The following is an 18,490-nucleotide window of genomic DNA, read 5'->3' as shown; positions in this document are numbered from 1 at the left end:
GTTGTGGGTGGTGCTGTCTTTAGTGCATGGCTGTTGTAGTGTGTTTTTTTATTAGTATGCTGTTTGATTTGTAATTTTCTTACGCTGGTTTTTTTTGTTTCTGCCCTTTTCCCAGAACTTTCCTTATTCCTTCTTTCATTAAATGCCAGTCTGTCCCCAAACCTGCCTTCCCTTGAGAGCCCCAGACAGTGGGGCTGCCTCTTCTATCTCCTGGAAGCTGGGATCTCTCCTTTCAAGTGAGCAACTTGTATTTTGTTTCCCTCAGGGAGAATGGAGAACATGAAAAATCCCAAGACCAAATACACTGAAGTGGAAATTACTGGCAGTGGGTGAGTCCAACTGTGGCCCCATTTCTCTTCACAGAGAAAAGCAAGGCACAACTTCCCAAGGCTATTTTCTGGGAATTGCAGCAAGGAACCTCAGAGAAAGAAAAAACAATTCTTATTTCAGTTGTTGTCCCGTGTTTGTGCACAAGTGGAATGCATTGTGGAAAATTGTTCACCTGAAGGGTATTGGTAATTGGATTTTGGTGTGTTTTGATTCATTAACCAATTGAATCCACGTGTGTGTCAGGACTGTTGGCAGACAGTAACGAGATTTGGTTGAGTGTTTGTGCAGTTTCAGTTTAGATGTAGTGTAATATAGTATAGTGTAATATAGTATAATAAAGTAATTAATTAGACTTCTGATATCATGGAGTCAGATGCATCATTCTTCCCTTCAATGGGGGTCACCAGCATTTACTATATCGAACAACAGTCACTTCTACAAAAGCATGGGCCAGGTGTTTTGCTGGTGGAATAGCTATCATGTGTGAAGTCATACAAGCTGCAAATGTGGTCAGACACTGGGCTTGGATTGTCAGTGCTGGTCACAATTTCTAAGTACGGTCAGAAGGCACTGTCAAAGACATCTCTGTCACAGCAAAGGTGGATAAGGACTCCTGTTTCTTTATCTACCACAGGCCATCTTTATTCTCCATGGCTCATATTTGTATGGTTTTCTGAGGGCATCATATTTACTTCTAATCGGTTAGCAACTTTTTGCTTCCTCAGTTCATTGGTAATGGCTAGTGTATTGTCTACCAAAAACTTTCCTCTCTGCATATGTTTATATTCTTATCTCCTGGAAAGTCAATCTTTCACACAGGTAGAATCTTTCTCCTCACAGGTACAAATTGTTTTCCCACAAGAATAGACTGATATGCAAACTGATTCTCACTGTTACAATTCCTTTCTCAAGGGAACTTATCAGGTTAGCTGTTAGCTGTACCAGCTGAAGTAGCAAGGCCTGAACTATTATTTTACAAGGCCTTTCTTTTCCAAAGTTTTTCCCATATGTCACACATGTTCATGCTGCCACGGTCTTGTCTGCAGCAAGGAACAGGACCTAGCCCTCTCCTGTCTCCCAAGTGTGGGATGGCTCTGTGTTAATTTCCTTAGCTTTTTTGTATGTCATTTAACACAGAAAAATCTCCAAAGTGGGATTTTTACTGTCACTGAGGAGACGGTGATGGGCCATTTCTCCCTTTTACTGTCATCAATGCAAGGATTCTGTTGAATTGCTGGCTGTTGCTGCCCTGTTATTTTTCAGATAGATTCAGCTCCTTCCCCTTCATTCTGCTTTAGTTTTCAGTATTATGATCACATTCAGTCATGATCAGGCAGAATGGCTGTCTCTAAAAATTGTGCTGTAGTGCTGGCGTTCTTCTGAAGGCTGATGATACTGTTGGTATCATCACAGGAAGTGGCAATCCACTTCTGCTACTAGAGTGTAAGGGCTTTAGGCAACCCCATTAAAAGGAGATGGTTACAGACACCAGACCAACATCTTAAGGATAAACAGTCCACATCTAAATGCAGTGTGTGAGAAAATACAGGTCAGTAGTACAGTTATTTGGATAATATTATGTAATCCACCATGACTGGGCTGCATCTAACATCTGGGCATACAAAGACTTACATGACCATGTCTATCAGGTGAGCAGCAGGGTACAATCTCTTCTCCACACAAGCAACCTACACTGACCAGTGGCCTTGTGGAATGCAAATTCCATGGCTGGACTGTCCTTTTGTTACCATCAAGCTGCAGAAGTACCATTTGGCTGGTTAACCAAACATTACAATCGCCCGTGCTCCCTCTCTGTACCAGCTCTGTCTCTGGAGCGCACAGGGCCCTGTAAATCGGTACACGGCAGTACTGCCCCACACTCCTGTGTGGGCACAGGCCTGGAAGTACTGTAAAAGGCAGGAAGAGCCTCATGCCTCCCTTTGTATGCACTGTCTTGAGAAACTGTTTCTTGGGCATACCAGCCTTACAGGCACCCAGCGAGTCTTGGCAAAGGTCAAACTGATGGTTCATGTGTGGAAGTCACCACACTGAATGCAAAATGAATGCATGGGGTAATATCCTGAGCAGACAAGAGGAAACAGGCAGAGGCTCAGAAGCAGAAAAAAATCTTGGTTTAACCTAAGAATGACGACAAACACTGCTGACAGTGATCACACACATTTATACCAGCCTTACAGTACAGTATGTTAAGGACTAAGAAAAAGCCAAATAAACCAACACAGCAGTGGTATGGAAGAAAAAGAAACAACTTGAAAGAAAGCATGAAGACAATGTTAAATGATCAAGGAAATTGTACTGGTAATGATTTTTATTGTTTTTTAAAGAAATAGAAATCTTCTAACACTGCCTAAATTAGTCAACTATTGAAGTACCACTTGGCCACAGGCCTCTGAAAGACTGTTTCAGCTTCACAAGGTGTGAGTCACATCTTAAAGGTTAAAAATAAACTGAAACTGGAAACATCAGCAGATGCACCCAATCTCAAAAGTCTCATGCTCCTTCTTTTCTATTTAAATTAAATTAATTTAAAATAATTAAATTCAATAATAAATAATTAAATACAAACAAAACCAAAATAAAATAAATTTAAATTAATTAAAAATAATTACCTTTAAATAAATTAAAAATTAACATTTCCAGCTGCTTAGTTATATGTATGAACATATTCTGCTCTCTCGCACTGTGGATGTGGAAGTACACTTAAGGAGCCTTTCAGCATATTTGGAGTATTTTTTTTAAACTGAACTGCAAGACTGATTAATTAACATTTACATTCTCATACCTTTTACTGGGTTGAGAAAGCTTTAACTGTAAACTGCATACTTAAACTGTCTGTTATGCTATTTTAAAACCACAGACAACTTACAGGAGGTCCATTGTTTCAAACTTTGTTTTCAACTTAACTGTATTTTAAAGTATCAACTGCACACTACTGTAAAAAAACCAGCTCAGTCAAAAAATAGGCTGGCAAGTAAACACTGAAAACAACACAATTCCCTCTTATTTTTCCACTTCTAGCTGCCCAGCATGAGGAAGAATGTCAAGAGGTTGTTGCGTCACCTTCTTCCTCATCTTTATTGTAGATATGCTGCTGGTTCTCATGGCTGATGTTTCAACACCCTAAACCAGCTGAAAAAAATCAAAATTAATAGAATATTTAGTACTAGGTGTACTTGTTCTTCCACAAGCTACAAAGGAAAGACAGTACCATGATGATACACTGTATGTACATGGCTTTTCCTCTACCACAAAATGAGCAAGCAATGCATGGAAAACTACCTCTGTCACATTACTTGGCATGCTCAGTCAGTTTTTTTCCTGCCAATGGAATACGGTCCCAAAGCTGCAGCAATTGCTCTCCAACTTGTGGTTCCAGCTCCTAGGAATGATCAGGAAATCAAGGAAGTTACGTGCACTGCTACTGCTGAGCATACAGAAACTATTCATTACTGAATTGTTACAGGAGGTTGCTGGTTATTGCTTTCAACCTTTCTAGAAGAGGTCATCTCTTTTGCTATTGGGACAAACATTAGAACTCCCAGCAGAGCAAAGTTTTCTTACTAGGGCTCAGCAGGAGATAAAAACTTTCACAAGCCATCCCTGGCCTACTGTTTGGGGTGTTTTCATTGACAGTGAGTTGTCAGTTCTCACAAAGACAATTCCCAGTGAACACCCTACCACCATACACAAGAACAGATGCACCAGACATTTTGTACCTCCCACAGATCAGTCACTTACTAACTAGAGATCATTATTTTCCACATCTTTTAAGTTGAATTCCATCAAGTGTGGTGGAGAATATGGAAAGAGAGGTCACAGGAAATACAGTGGCCCTCCTTTCCTTGTACTTCTCCTTTCCTCCAGTTTCTTACAGCTGGAGAGAGGATTTGAAGGAGAGAAAGTGATACAAAAACTTTAGCTCTTGAATGTTCAAGGAGATGTTCAGGGAGGGGATGGGGAGACAGAAGAAACTGCCACACAGAATTTTGTACCAATTCTTTGGCTTTTTGTAGTTGCGTTTTTAGAGCTGTAAAAAGTACAAGAACTGTCCTAAGCTTCACTCTACCTTAAAACTCAGGAGTCTCTTCAGGCTTTACAGAAAAAAACCCAATAATTTTGAACAGTTATTTGGGTGTAACAGATTATCTAAGAGAACAACTCAACCAAACAGGGAACAAACCTCCAGAACTAAATTACAAAATAAAAACCAAACCAAACAACTTCTGTTTGGAAGCATCCACCTTTAAATAATATTTTCAACACATAAGCAAGAAACTTGATTTTATCAAAGTAGCTCTGTTACTTCAGCAGTAATTCTGCATTAGCTGAAGGTACAATACACTAATGAAGTGTGAATTCAGATTAGCAGATACACAAACAAGTGGAAATAAATGTCAAGGCTGAACAAGGAAATAAAAAATATAATAAATACATTCTACCAAATAAAGAAAACTGCAGAAGAGAGTAACATTACCTGGCCATCTCTACTTATCTGCACTTTCTTACTGTCATTCCATGGGTTGAGCAAATGGTGTGCAAACTGAAAAGGAATGCTTTCTTTTCGGATCCAGTCCACCTTAAATACACCTCCAAAACCAGCAGATCCCCAGTCTTGACTTTTCTCACATCCAATTGCTGAACCCATTCTAGCAAAACCCTGGGACAAAAATTGAAATATGAAAGAACAGACGTAATGACACCATATCTATCTATGGTGGAATGAGATAAATAACCAAACTTCCTATGAAACTTTCAAAGTAGTTTCAAAGTGATTCACACACTCTCCACCATGAAGCTGGAGCTTCCAAAATGTTTACATCTAGAAAGGTAGAAGAATAATTTCTTTTTCCACTTCAAATATGCCTTGTAGGGTTTGACCATAAGGAATATCTCTCATTGACAAAATTATCACTAAAAGTTTTTTGAGCTTTGTAACAGATAAAAAAGCTGCTGCATAACCACCTCAAGTAAAAGGAAGTTGAGATGAATATTCTACTACAGTATAGTCCATTAGATATTCATATTCCTTGTTACTTTTAGGTAGTTTTTGCAGAAATCCATTTGCTCCTTCTCATGTTCCCTCTATGTTAACAAACTTTCACACAGAGTTAGGAGAGTGTAGCTGTTCTTCACAGAAAGAAGTCAAACTTGCTTTTATTTCCTTCGTTAGTGAAGCTGGACGGAATTCCAACACAACAAGTATTCCAAAAGAAAATTAATGAAACCCCCAACCTGAGACAGCATCTAACTTACTTAAGGACACCCTGATGTACCCACACACCAAACAAACTGAAAGGAAACTGACACCCACATACAACGTATCAATACACTATTCAGGTGTATTTATGACATTTAGAACTTCCAGTTCTAAAGATGCAGTTCAGTAAATTACCAACACACACTACTGTCGTAAGACAAGCAATCCTAGATAGCTCAAGCTAGATTTAAATACGAATTAATAAAAGGAACAGAGGAAAAATTAAATGTAGAATAGAAAGAGACAGCTGGGACAAGAGAAAATTAATAGGGAAGTTATCTCACATTCCCATGAGAGTGCAGTGCACTGTTAAAACTGCAAGGGCAGGGAAAGGTCAACCACCTACACTCCTGACTTGAGGGTGTCTTCCCTTCCCTGCTTTCTTGTCTGAGAGGACCAGTGCAACAGCCCATTTTCAGTATCAACTGACTTGCTGAAAATTACTTTCCAGTATCTGCATTTGACAAACTATCATATGTAATATGTGACTCTAGTCCTTCAGTGGTATTGCCAAGACAGCTGTGTTTTGGTTGGTCCATTAGATTTTAAGTTTGGCTGACTTTTATAACTAACTTACCTATGAAGAAGTAAGTTGAAATTTCTTTACCTGGAACAACTGAATCTAGGTGGCTCACAGCTAACCTGCAACTCTGCACTACCAGGTCAAGTTTTTACTTTAAACTGACCACAGATTTGACCAATAAACTGTTGACATGTATCTCACTGAATATAAAGTCAAGACAGAGCTCTGGAAGACTCATGGCCAGCTTCCTAACTGGAAGTGAATAACATCAGTTTTAATCAAAATTTTAATTAAAAAATGTATGAATTTCTTGGCTTTAGAAAGCTGTGACTTGACTGTAAGTGCTTGCTCACTTACAATACACATTGTCTCATGCAAACAGTAGCAATCCCCTACTTTGTTAGGATGTTTTTCCTGGTTGTTGTTGTTTTAGAGGATTAATATAGGGTACAAACATTTTTTTTACTCATGATGTTTGGAGAATTCCATCTCAGCTTTTGATGGACAAGCATGTTTCAGAGAATGAAATATACTCTTTCTTCAGCAAGCACAGATATTTGCACATTGCTCTGCTTCTCAGAAAGTCAGAAGCCATAAGCAAAGCTGTCTACACTACACACTGTCATTTGCTGCATCCTCCCAACTATCAACCACTGCTAATAGTCAGTTTAAGATTAAGACTCACCTGAAAGCATCCAGACCCTTGAACAGAAAATATTAAGTAAACCACGCTGCTCTCCCAAAAGGCTCCATTCAGTTTCCGTTCATTACTTGGTGTAGTGGACCATATTCCCTTCTGTTGAGAAATATCAATGTTTTGCAAGTTGCTACTTTTCATTATAAAGTACCGAACTGGCATATTTTGTCTTGGTGAAGGAGATTTGCAACCCTGGAAAAAATAAATTAAATTAATAAATACAATACAACAGGCTTTATTTCTGAAGTTTCACACATATGAGGACAGAAATCCCTTGACTCTGCTCCTCCCTTCCTCCTCTAGGTTCTAGAAGAAACATAAAATCTATCAGCTGGTCCTGTCTGAAATGGCTTTGAAATATATTTCATGTCTACTTTACATTTTTAAAGCACTTTTCAAAATAGTAGTTCATCCATGAGGGCAGAAAACAAGTAGAGCAAAATAGGATCAAAAAGTCTAATGATTAATTATAATTGGTTTAACTCTGACACACCTTAAGATGACACCAAAATTAATCATCCTAGAGTGCAGCCTACAGCACACTACTCGCATTTTTACATTCAGGAAAGATGTTTTCTTCCTTTTACACTGTCTTAATTTAAAAGCTGAAAGATTCAAGAGGAATTACTAAAGTCTCCAGTGAGTCCATGACGTTTCCTCTCAATGATCTCTTTAGTGTTACTGCAGTCTACTATTCAAGTATACAGGGTCAACTATGACAACAATCTCATTAAAAATGTGGGCTTTGTTAAAATAACCATCACAAAAACCCCAAGCAGTCACAGTAAGGCAGATAACACAGAATCAGTATCAGTGTATGATATTACAGAAACAGAGACAGGCAGAACCCAAAACTTCAGAAATGTGTGTATAATATACTAATTTAGTTGAAAAAAACTAACACATTTACTAGAACAAGGTTTTTTTAAAAATCTCATTTTTTCTACTTTGGATAGCTTTACCTCAGTAGTCCACAAATTATTTTTACTGTACTAAACTAGTGAAACAAGGATATTTAGTCTAGATTTTAAGTTCCAGAAGCTGTTATAAATGAAAAGTTAAGTTAGGTTCCTAATTTATCAGTAAAATACCTAATTGCAAAATGATATCAGCAAGAAATTCTTTTGCTTTTGAAGAGCAGAGTGATATGTTAGAGAACTCTACCTTTCCAGACACTGGAGAAGAAGGACTAGCACAGGGGCTGGAATAGCTACTGCTGTCTGCAGGCTTCACTGAGGACTGAGCTGATCTGTCATCTGAGGCCCGTTTGGAGAGCAAAATGTCTTTTTCTTTGTACTTCTTTGGCTGGTGGAGTGCAGGAGATGTAGATTTCACTGAAACCCTAAAAAGACATACCTTGAGTTTCACAAGCAGTCACTGAACAATTTACATCGACCTGTCAGCCTACTGCATCACCACATGTATTACAGCAACTACAAAATCTATTAAACCCTAACTAAAAACACCATACTGATCATGCATTGCTTTTTAATGCTACTGTTACACCTCTTCTGCTACTTCTCAAACATCACAATTCAGGGACAATATTCCTGTGACTGCTCTCTCAAACAGCAGGCCCAGGTATGAAATACTTCTTTATGGGATTTCAATGCAGCATACAACAGTATAACACCTTTCAACTGTATTTCCACTGTTCCCACCTCCTTATTAATAGCAGAAATTTAAGTGAAGCTTGTATACATAAATTGCAACCTACAGTGAGCAGAAGACCTCAACATCTTACTTTTCAGCATTAGAGGAGTCAGACAATTCAGTTTCTGTTGAGCTTTTTCTGCTGTTGGTTGACTTCCATGTGGATGCCAAAGGAAGTTCTTCACAAGTTACAGGTCTTGGTCTCTGGCCGATTCCTGAAGGCTGCTGCAGACCTGCAGACTGTTCTTCAGCACTCAGAACAGCTGTAATTGCTCTTACAGTTGTTTCATCAACCTGAGACCATGGTTTAGAAGGAGCTCGCATACGACGCAGGAACAAACTGTGCCATTTCTGTCTGAGTTGCAACAGCATACCAGAAGCCTGCAATGAATTCCAATTCTGTTAAATGCTGATGAAAATTAGATCACAGAGGTAAGAGGACCCTATCTTCTTCCTATCAGGCAGCACCTGGCATTCTAATATAAACAGGGCCCAAAATGAAAGGCATGACTAAGGTCTTGAGGAAGGGGAATAATACATATTTAAACTCAGATGTTAATTTACTTTATTTTCCTTGGGCACAAGATAATTTTTGAAAGATTTCATTTAGCTCTGTACTAAACGTAGCTTTGTACCATAAACCCACAGACTTTTTTTTTCCTTTTCATCTTTCGAGAAAACCCAATCCTTTCATGCTTTATGCCCTTCCTCTCAAATCAGTCTCTACTCATGCAGTCTTCAGTCATACTTGAGGGAAAAGAGCTCTAAGGGACATTTTTCTTACACAGACATCTGCTCCAATGTGATGACTAAATCAGAAGACTATAGTCTAATTCCCATGTTATCAGAAATGCTTCCATTAAAGTAAATTTTAAAAAATCACTCTTTTGGACATGTCTATGAGAGACAGTATTATTATTAGAGCTGGTAAAGTTGTGTGTTTCATGACCCATAAACAACCTCCTACCATAGGAGGTAGGAGCTCCTCAATGACATAAAGACTTCTATTTCAAAGACGTTTATATTTATTCTTCCAAAATCTGACAACAACTTCCTTTCAGCAACTCCAACTTCAAGTGCTCCTTTTTTGATCTAATTTTGGCTATCCTCGCACAGAAAGAAGAACACAATATGCCAATGTGACCGTTCTCTCAGCTCCTGTTCAGATTCTTGCTATGCCAGCTCCTGCTATAGCATGATGGAGCACCATGCAGGCAGGACAGGAGGCCAGAAGCAGCAGAAGGGTCCTTATGCAGCCACTGTCACCTGCAGCTTGCTGTCCCTTGCAGCCATTATCTTTTGTCGGGTAATCTCTTCAGAATCTGCTGACTTGTGGAAAGAGACAAAACTGCAAAGCTCAGACATATAAATCATCATACTGCCCAGAAAGTTTCTGAAGCAGATCCAACAGCATCTGCACTGCTGAGGCTTTCCTCCTCCCTCGTGTGATAGACAGGACACCCACACCAAGATGGAGGAAGAGGGATGAGCACTCTCACTGTTGACTTAAGTGACTAATTATTTTCTTTCTTTTTGCTCATAAGTAAAAGAATTGAAAGGTATGGGTGATAGGTTATGAAACACTGCAACTTGGATGTTGAATACACCAATTCACGTGACAGGCAACTGTGCCAGAGGGGACTGAAGCCCTTTAATTCTTGATGCGCTCATGAAGTAAAGGTTAAATCACTGAGTACATAGTTTGAGAGACCCAAATGGAGTGTGACATTCATAGAAAAAATTCTTGGCTACTCAAATGTTACAAAAAACTTTTAACATCTTTTTACAATTCTTCTACCTGAAGCAAACCTAGGAGTGATTTCTTACTTACTTCAGGGTCCAGTTTGAGATGGAGCCATTCATCCAGCTTCAGCAGTGCCAGATTAGCAGTTGTTTTGTCCTCCATCCCACTGTCACTGCTATCATTAGATACCCCTCCCCCTGAATTGAAGACAAAAGGTTTATTAGCATTTCTATATTATTTCCACTTATATATAAAAAATGAACACTACTGTATTACCAGCAATAATATTTTTCCTTCTAAAATTGACTTTAAAATGTAAACATCTGTAAAACTACCTCTTCTTTCCTGCAAATACACTGAAAAGTCTTTGCTCCACACAGCAGCAATCAAGTAGGCAGACCTGCTGAAGGTCCTACTACGTAAAAACCTGTACAGATATGATATGACTCAACTCATGTACCTTCACCAGTATTCACAAGCCACTATCCAACTTTTGCCTAAAACTGTTTGCAAAACCACACATGGCTCTACTTCCTAGTAAAACAGCAGATTTAAAGACCCAGTAAGAAAATATTATATATATACATATGGATATTTATTAGGAATCCTTATTTTCCTAAAGTGCAATTCAAACAGCATGAACACTAAGGTTAACAAGCAAGACAGGAAAGCTTCAGAAATAAGTTGGACTTTTAGTTTGATTCAAACTATGAGAACCAGCAGCAGTTATTTTTGCTTCCATTCCAACAGGACTCAATTTAAATACGGAAAAAAAATGGAAATTTCTATATATTCTCTATTACTTACAGTTAATGATACAGTTAATTGACACAAAAAATTATCAGTAGAACATATCTTGAAAATGCATGTGTCAGCTAGAAACAACATGACTTGTTTGCCATATTGATTGTTTCTAAATTATTCAGTTTGAATAATCTGGTTCTAGGTATCAAATAAAGTAGTCTGTAGAAAAAGAACATACATACTACACATCTCAGTACTAGTATTATCATTAGACATTGTGGCTGCATTCTTTCCTTACAAACTATACTGTAATTTCTGAGACCACAGAACTGTGTAATTTATGGACTTGAAATCAGGAATCCCAAAACTGACAGATTTGTTACAGAATCTACAAACTATTCCTGAATAGCTACAGTAATTATAACACTGTTGTTTTCAGAATCAACCAATATATGTATTGAGTAAGTTTTCGAAGTCACACACTGATGTATATATACCACTGGAAATACTCCAAATCCAAATTCCAGTGTACCTCGAAAGGATGAAGATGCCTGCAAGGCATTACTTGGCAGTCTGGCTGGTCCACAGAAGAGGGACACGGTGACAGGTGTCACAACAGAGCAGCACCTGATGTTTGCTGTCTTGTGAGCTCTCGTCATTTCATCATATATAAGCCAGTCTGTAGGGAGGGCCTGGATGGCTGCAGCTTGTCCATTTGCTGGGGCAATCTGTGCAAGATTGTGCAGGTAAGAACCTGTGCAGGTAAGACTAGGCTATTATACCCTCTACCTGTAAGTAATGTAAATTTTAACATATTTCTCATTTTATCCAGAGACATTGTGGATGCCTCAACCTGGCAGTGTTCAAGGCCAGGCTGGGTGGGGCTCTGAGCAACCTGGACTAGTGGAATGTGCCCCTACCCATGGCAGGGGGTTGGAATGACATAAGCTTTAAGGTCCCTTCCAACCCAAACCATTCTATGATTCTATCTTTTGAGAAATAAATACACGTATAATTATATACACATAAAAATATACATGCAAATAAAAAAGCATGAGAGAATTCAAAATATCCTACCATGATAAAATAAAATGTTTTGCATGAAAAAGAAACGTCAAAAAAAAAGTTTTAGAGAAGAACTTCTCACTTTTAAGAGTAGGGATCATTCTATCTTTAAAAAAATCTTATAAGTGAAGTGGTTTTTTTGCCATTTTGCCTTGTTCCATCTAGAGAAAGGACTGATTGAAACATTGGAAAAATGAATCAACTCCAATTCTATCAGCTGGGTATAATAATATTTTCTAAAGCTGTTAAATGCCCTACTGCTTTTAAAGTATTGACTACTAGGAAAAGACAGTTCTAAAACGTGATAGTGTTCTTTTTTTTGAACTATGAATTCAAAGTGATTTTACCTTTTTATACTGAGACTGACCAAGAACAGAGGTAGGATGAAATCGCACTTTCTTCTCCTTTGGTTCAGTCAACACCAGGCTTTCTCTGTCTACATGCACAAGATTGGGATACATCCCGGCCACTAAGGCAGCTTTAATTACAGCCCAGTTCTCAGAGTTCGTATTAACATCTCTAATATCAGCTCCTCCTCTGGCTCTCACAAAACCTGACAAAAGAACAAGAAAAACAGTGCCATGTTAGCTTGCATTTGGTTCTCAAAAGGAGTTAGAAACTAAAGGTGAAATAAACTACTTACTTGTTGCATTTTTCATCACTGCCAACCTTAACAGCACCAAAAAGAAACCATTACTGAAATCCTTCCTGATAAGGGGTTTTATACTAACACAGAATATCACTATTTTCTACAATACGAAGACATTTCCTATGGGAATAATTTATTAAAACATGAAATGCAGTGGCATGTGGAGATGAGGGTGCTTTCAGTTAGATCAGCCACACTTCTTCATCTACACCATACCCTGCATGAATGTGTGCACAAAGGTGTATTTCAAATTAAGTAAGGAAAATTACACCAGTGAACAGGATTTTTGTTACAATTTCTATATGTGTTGTATTGTGTTTTGTTATGTTGTATGCCAATTTGGTTTGTTCCTTGTACCCCTCTGTTGTAATGGTTCTGCCCTGGTTCTCTCTCTCCTTGATCACCCTGTCTGTCACCTCTCCCCCCCCTGTTACCCATAGCAACCATTGTATCCATTCCCTCAGTCCCTCCCTGGTTCCCTGTCTGTCACTCGGTGCCCCAGCCCTTCTGTCTAGAATCTTCCATCCTGGGCATCGAGTGATTGGATCAGGGGCCCAGACTCCACCCCTGCTCTACCCTCATTGGTTTTTCCTATGTGCCTGTTATCCTACCACCACACCCACCTTTTCTCTGATTTGCTGGAGACCACCTTTCCTCTATGTATCCGCCCTACTTTAAAAACCCAGGTCGGAGCCCAGTTGGCTTTGTCTCCAGCTGGTAGCTCCCCTGGACATTAAACCCAGATTGCACTACCTCTGGAGTCCGTCTCTTCTTTGCCTCCTGTGGGTTAGCAGCCCTAGCTCTCTCTCTCAGCCGCGGATCCTCGTCCCTCAAGGCGAAAGCCTTAGGCGCTCCCCTGACCGAGCCCCGGATCGGGAGAGTGTCCCCGTGCTGCCGGCGGTGCTGGCCGCAGCTAGCCGGGACACACCTTAAGGTCAGCCGCCGCCGCTGCTACATATATGCTTGACTTTAAAATGTTAAAATTTTTTCCAAGTTCTTTACCTGAGGCTCTAAGCTGGCCAAGCAATTGTGTCCTCATTCCTACAATGATTTCCATTGTGGCTTGGGACAGGAAGTTCTTTTCACAGAAGGCTCTCTCCCAGCCATCACTGCGTGCCTTCTGCCATGCCTGAAAACATTTTTACATTTGCCTATTAATTTGATAGGCTAAAACTAAAAACTGCATTTTTGAAAAAGATTACATTTATGTCAATAAAATGAACGTAAAACCCACTCTAAAAGTTAATGTATCAAACCAGATTCTTTTTTCTGTTCAAGAATTAGGTTCTCTTTATGTGTTCACTACAATGATGGTTATGTCAAGTTAAAACAATAAATAAAGACCATTACATTAAGATCATGATTTGAAGTTCAGTGTAGTAGGATATTAAGAGGCACACTGTTGGAGTGCTCAGAATTTTGTAAGGTTTGAAAATATCAACAAAACATACTACAAAAAGAGTTCCCTCACAAATGTATGAGTCCAATACACAGGAAAGCCACTAGGCAAAATAAAGTCTTCTCCAAGGACTTAATCACAGTCCACCACTCTGCATCCAAGTAGACATTATCTGCCTTGATTGGGTGATCTACTGTGATTAGTACTCTCTGAAATGAAGTACTACCTGGAAAGCCCTGAGCAGGGCCATGTGGTCACTGAACGTCCCGGCAGCAAAACGCTTCCTGCACAGCATGGCTGCACGCTTTTGGGAGGCCAGCGTGGGCAGCACAAAAGGGTCTTGGCAGGCAAGAGCACAGGCAATGGTCAGAACAGGATCCAGGCACTTCAGAACTACAGCATACAACACCATTTTACCAAGGTGTGGCTCTACAGGTAATTCAGTGAGGTGATAACCAAGCTCAGTTAAATCTTCCCAAGGGTCCATGGCATCTATGGTCTGTTTATAAACAAAAAAACAAACAAACAAAGGAGAGAGGGATGGGTACAGTGGACAAAATCAATTTACAGTGAAAGCAGAAAAGACGTGAATAGTGGACATTAAGTAGACTTGTTTCCAAACAATAAAAAAGCAAGTCAAACTTAACAGAGACAAGACTTTGAAGCACTCTCTTCCCTTGACACCGAAAAACACATCCCCACACACAAAATGAAAACAGACAATAAACAAAAATTCAAAACATCCTTAAGTAATTAAAAATAGCTTCAGTACAAACTGAAGTCAGTAAGATAGATTGCTAAACCACAAATTTGGGATCAAACACAATTACCATCTCAACCTATTCTTTTTCTGACCTTAAGCATATGCACGCCATTTCTCACAGTTACAGCAGGCGGAGGATCAGGAGCTTTCATAAGAAAGTCTACAACTGGACAATTAATTGGAGCCAGAAGTTTTGTGTACAAACAAATCTCCTGCAAGTTAAAAGGCAGAACAAAAAAGATTACTAAGATTTGGAAACAACCCCCAAACACATGATTTGTTGTAATTAATAGTATGGTTTGATGACATTCTATTTTTTAAAGATATAATTTCTAACTGAACATGCACCTGAAGCGGCATTCTTAGAAGTTCTGGAGACTGAAATTCCAACATATTCTGAAATCGGAGCCTGCTGAAGAGACGAAAACAGACTCCAGGCTGACAGCGCCCAGCCCTTGAAAATAAATAATTGGAAGTTGTGAAAATTAGGATTTATTTCTAAAAACAAAACCAAAAGCCAACAAACAGACACAGAAACTCAGAATGGAAAAGCAGAAGCAGTTCTATGAAGAAAGTGCTGTAAGTCACACACAAAGTGAGAGTTTTCCAATCATGGATTATTTTTGAGAGTGTGGCAATTTTTTACTGTAATTTTAATCCAACAATGAGAAATCTGGAGGAAATAAAACAAGTCTTATCTAATGTAATGTGCTGTGGGTTTTTTGCTAACCTAAGACCAGTCCAAATCTCAATCATCCTTTGTTGTAAGGAATCAGTTGCAAACGTCATTTCTTCTCCTCACATCCCCCAAACAGAAGTGACCCTTGGAGTAAAAGGTAGAATAAAGATTAAATAACTTGTGAGTGAATGAGAGACAGCAAATTCTCTCATTCATATATGTTTATGTGTATACGTGCAGCTTAATGCCAATGTGATTGATTAAACAGGCATTTGTTGCTACATAAAGTTCTGAGCCCTCACCCACAGTGTTGGGAAGAATATAATCATGGCCTGTTAAGTCATGGATAGCTTGGAGAAAGTGATATAGGTAGTCTTCTGCCCACAGACAAAATGTGAAAACACCCCACTGGACACTGTGACTGCTGGTGCTACATGGGAGAAGGAGGAAGGAGAACAAATTAATGGTGGGGGGAAACAACCTAGACCTTTGGGAAATGCCTGAGCATCACTTTTCTACAACTTGGGAAATGATTCCAAGAAATACATACTGACCCCTACTTGTCTGCACAGTAGTAGCGTTTGCCGTTATCCAACATGACACTGGACTAGGCTAGAAACAGTTACTATGTTGTGTACTTTATTCTAAACATAAAGGACTGTGGATACCTGCAAAAAAATGGAAACCATTATGAGGCATTTATTACCTGCCTTTTCTCTGGATAGCACTGGCTTTTGAAATCCACCCCATTTTTAGCATTGTAACACGACTCAGTGCATCGAAAGACTTCTAGAAAAACAAGGAAGGAATATAAACTGAAAACTCCATAGGAATTTATGAAATACGAAATAAAACTTACTAGTCATTTAGATTACCAACAGAAGTTTTCTAAAAAGTATGAAACAGTAATATACACAGCAGCTTCTGGCACACAGGTATCTTCTCAGTTTCAAGTGAATTCATGATGGTATCACCTTTGTAGTATCTTAGTACTACACAGTTTTTGAAATTAAACACTTTCTAGTCAATAGGTAATTGCAAGTCAGTAAAAGGTACGTCAGATCTGTGTTCTGAGATATCACAAAGCAAGTAAAAATACATTATTATACCAAATAAAATTTTCCTTTCCATCTCACTTGGAAATTACCTTATTTTCTTAGACTGATGTAAAATTACAAAAAAAAAAAGTTTGTTTTATGAGGACTTCAGAAATTTGGTGTGCATGTCGCCTATGAAATCAAATTTAGTTTTCAAAGCCATACACTAGGTCTTAAATTGCCTCACTATGTGATCTCACTTTTCTTGAACAAGTAATTAGGAAAGGGCACCAAACACACCAAAACCACTGCTTAAAAACTTAATGGATTATTTTTGGACTTGATACAATAGTAGGACAAAAGGAACTCCCAGTGTCCTCTAAGTCTCAAGAAAGTAGTGGTCTAAACTGAGGACTTGTTTTAAAAATCCCACAGAAATACTAAATTACAAAAGAGAAAGATACATTAATACATCATATTAGCTTTTACAAGTTTTTTAGACAGCTAGCTATTTACAGTATTTGTCTTAAAACAAATGGATGTTGAAACTTTACAGTGAGGACTGTTGCCTGACAGGCACTAGCTCTCACCTAATAAAAGCTTTTTTTCACCTTACTGTAAAGCAAAAAAAAAAGAAGTTCTCCAAGATTTATGCACTGTGTGTTTTAGAATGGCACTAGGAAAATTTAAGGCAGTCATACCTCTTTAACCTTGCCTGAATCAATGACAAACACAACATCATTGACTGTTATGCTGGTTTCTGCAATATTAGTAGAAAGAATCTGCAAAGAAAAGAAACCAAAACCACCAAAACTATAGTAACTGCAAAAGCAACAGCAAAATAGATCATTGTAGCATCTGACAAAGTCCTCTAATACTTGCAATTTTGCGAATGCCAGAAGGTGGAGTTTCAAGCACTTTCTTCTGATCCAAAGTCTGCACACTTGAATGAAGCATGAAAACTTGGTATCTAATGCAAGACAAAAGAACATTTTAAGGATCTTTAAAAGAAGCAACGAAAAGCCACAGTAACTAAAGGTTTTACCTGTGAGCATTATCAGCAAATCTCTTGTCATCAAACAGAATGCGGTCCCTCAGGCTCACTATCTCGTCATACCCAGGAAGAAATATTAAAATTGCTCCTAAAAAAGGAAGTGGATTTGCAAAGTTAAACAGAAAATTCAAATACATGTCAGTGCTGTTAGGGGTATAGTTAGTAATTAGTGCAAATAAAATATAGGCTTCTATAAAGTATATGAACCAAACCGGCTGTACAGAGGGTGGAGCTAGGGTTTTCATCCTCAGGATGGCGAAACCCTGGCAGACTGGCAAGGAGATACCATGACATTTACATACAAAGGAAACCTGGGCTGCACAGGAGATGGTCCTTCACAGAGGCATGTATCCAGAGACGCCCAGAGATAATGGCCCGCAAAGATACCCATCTGAGATAACCAGGGCCATCAACACCTGCCACCTGAATACAGGATTCCAGGAACCAGGGAGAAGCGTTAATGTATTCCCAGACGAAGGCTTTGTGCAGCTCAGGCTGAAGAAAAGAAACAACTTGAATATGAAGAACTCTAAAAAGAGACAAAGGGACTCTACTGGGAGCAAAACAAAGAGTATAAGGGCAAAACAAAGAGTATAAGAACTGTCCCCTCGGAGCAGCCAGTGTGGACAAAGGGGGATTTGGTGGGACAGAGGCCAAATCCACCTTCACCCAGCCTGTATCCCGGGGTGTTGCACTGTCAGTTTGATTGTTGGCTGTTTGGACTGTATCACGGTCGTGAACAAATTAGTTTTGTTTTTATTAGAATTGGGCATATTTCATTTTTACCTATAACAATCTTGGTGACCTTGCCCGACGTGATCTGATTTAGGATTCCAGGGTCCCCTCTCGAGGTCCGGGCAACGCCCCGCTGAATT

At 39.0% G+C, this 18,490-nt stretch overlaps 1 protein-coding gene across 6 annotated transcripts in view; it reads right to left on the bottom strand.

The window, feature by feature from the left end:
* Positions 1-2,548: 2,548 nt before the first annotated feature.
* The window catches only part of LOC121358121 (3'-5' RNA helicase YTHDC2-like), a 42,318-nt gene continuing 26,376 nt past the window's right edge, over positions 2,549-18,490 (bottom strand). For 5 of the 6 annotated variants that reach the window (XM_041476045.1, XM_041476047.1, XM_041476048.1 and 2 more), the window contains 17 exons: positions 17,607-17,703; positions 17,444-17,531; positions 17,263-17,343; positions 16,231-16,313; positions 15,194-15,299; positions 14,938-15,057; positions 14,309-14,581; positions 13,686-13,812; positions 12,382-12,587; positions 11,502-11,697; positions 10,313-10,422; positions 8,573-8,862; positions 7,993-8,170; positions 6,817-7,020; positions 4,826-5,008; positions 3,631-3,730; positions 2,549-3,480 (listed from right to left, as the gene is read on the bottom strand). In XM_041476045.1, coding sequence (XP_041331979.1) covers positions 3,641-3,730; positions 4,826-5,008; positions 6,817-7,020; positions 7,993-8,170; positions 8,573-8,862; positions 10,313-10,422; positions 11,502-11,697; positions 12,382-12,587; positions 13,686-13,812; positions 14,309-14,581; positions 14,938-15,057; positions 15,194-15,299; positions 16,231-16,313; positions 17,263-17,343; positions 17,444-17,531; positions 17,607-17,703 — 2,432 coding nt within the window. In that variant the 3' untranslated portion in view covers positions 2,549-3,480; positions 3,631-3,640. The remainder of the gene's footprint in view (positions 3,481-3,630; positions 3,731-4,825; positions 5,009-6,816; positions 7,021-7,992; positions 8,171-8,572; positions 8,863-10,312; positions 10,423-11,501; positions 11,698-12,381; positions 12,588-13,685; positions 13,813-14,308; positions 14,582-14,937; positions 15,058-15,193; positions 15,300-16,230; positions 16,314-17,262; positions 17,344-17,443; positions 17,532-17,606; positions 17,704-18,490) is intronic. The other variant, XM_041476046.1, reaches the window with a different exon arrangement.

This window comes from Pyrgilauda ruficollis, unplaced genomic scaffold, assembly GCF_017590135.1.
Source record: "Pyrgilauda ruficollis isolate IOZ18807 unplaced genomic scaffold, ASM1759013v1 scaffold370, whole genome shotgun sequence".
Lineage (NCBI taxonomy): Eukaryota > Metazoa > Chordata > Aves > Passeriformes > Passeridae > Pyrgilauda > Pyrgilauda ruficollis.
The sequence above is the reverse complement of the archived record's forward strand: the minus strand, read 5'-3'. Positions and strand labels throughout refer to the sequence as shown.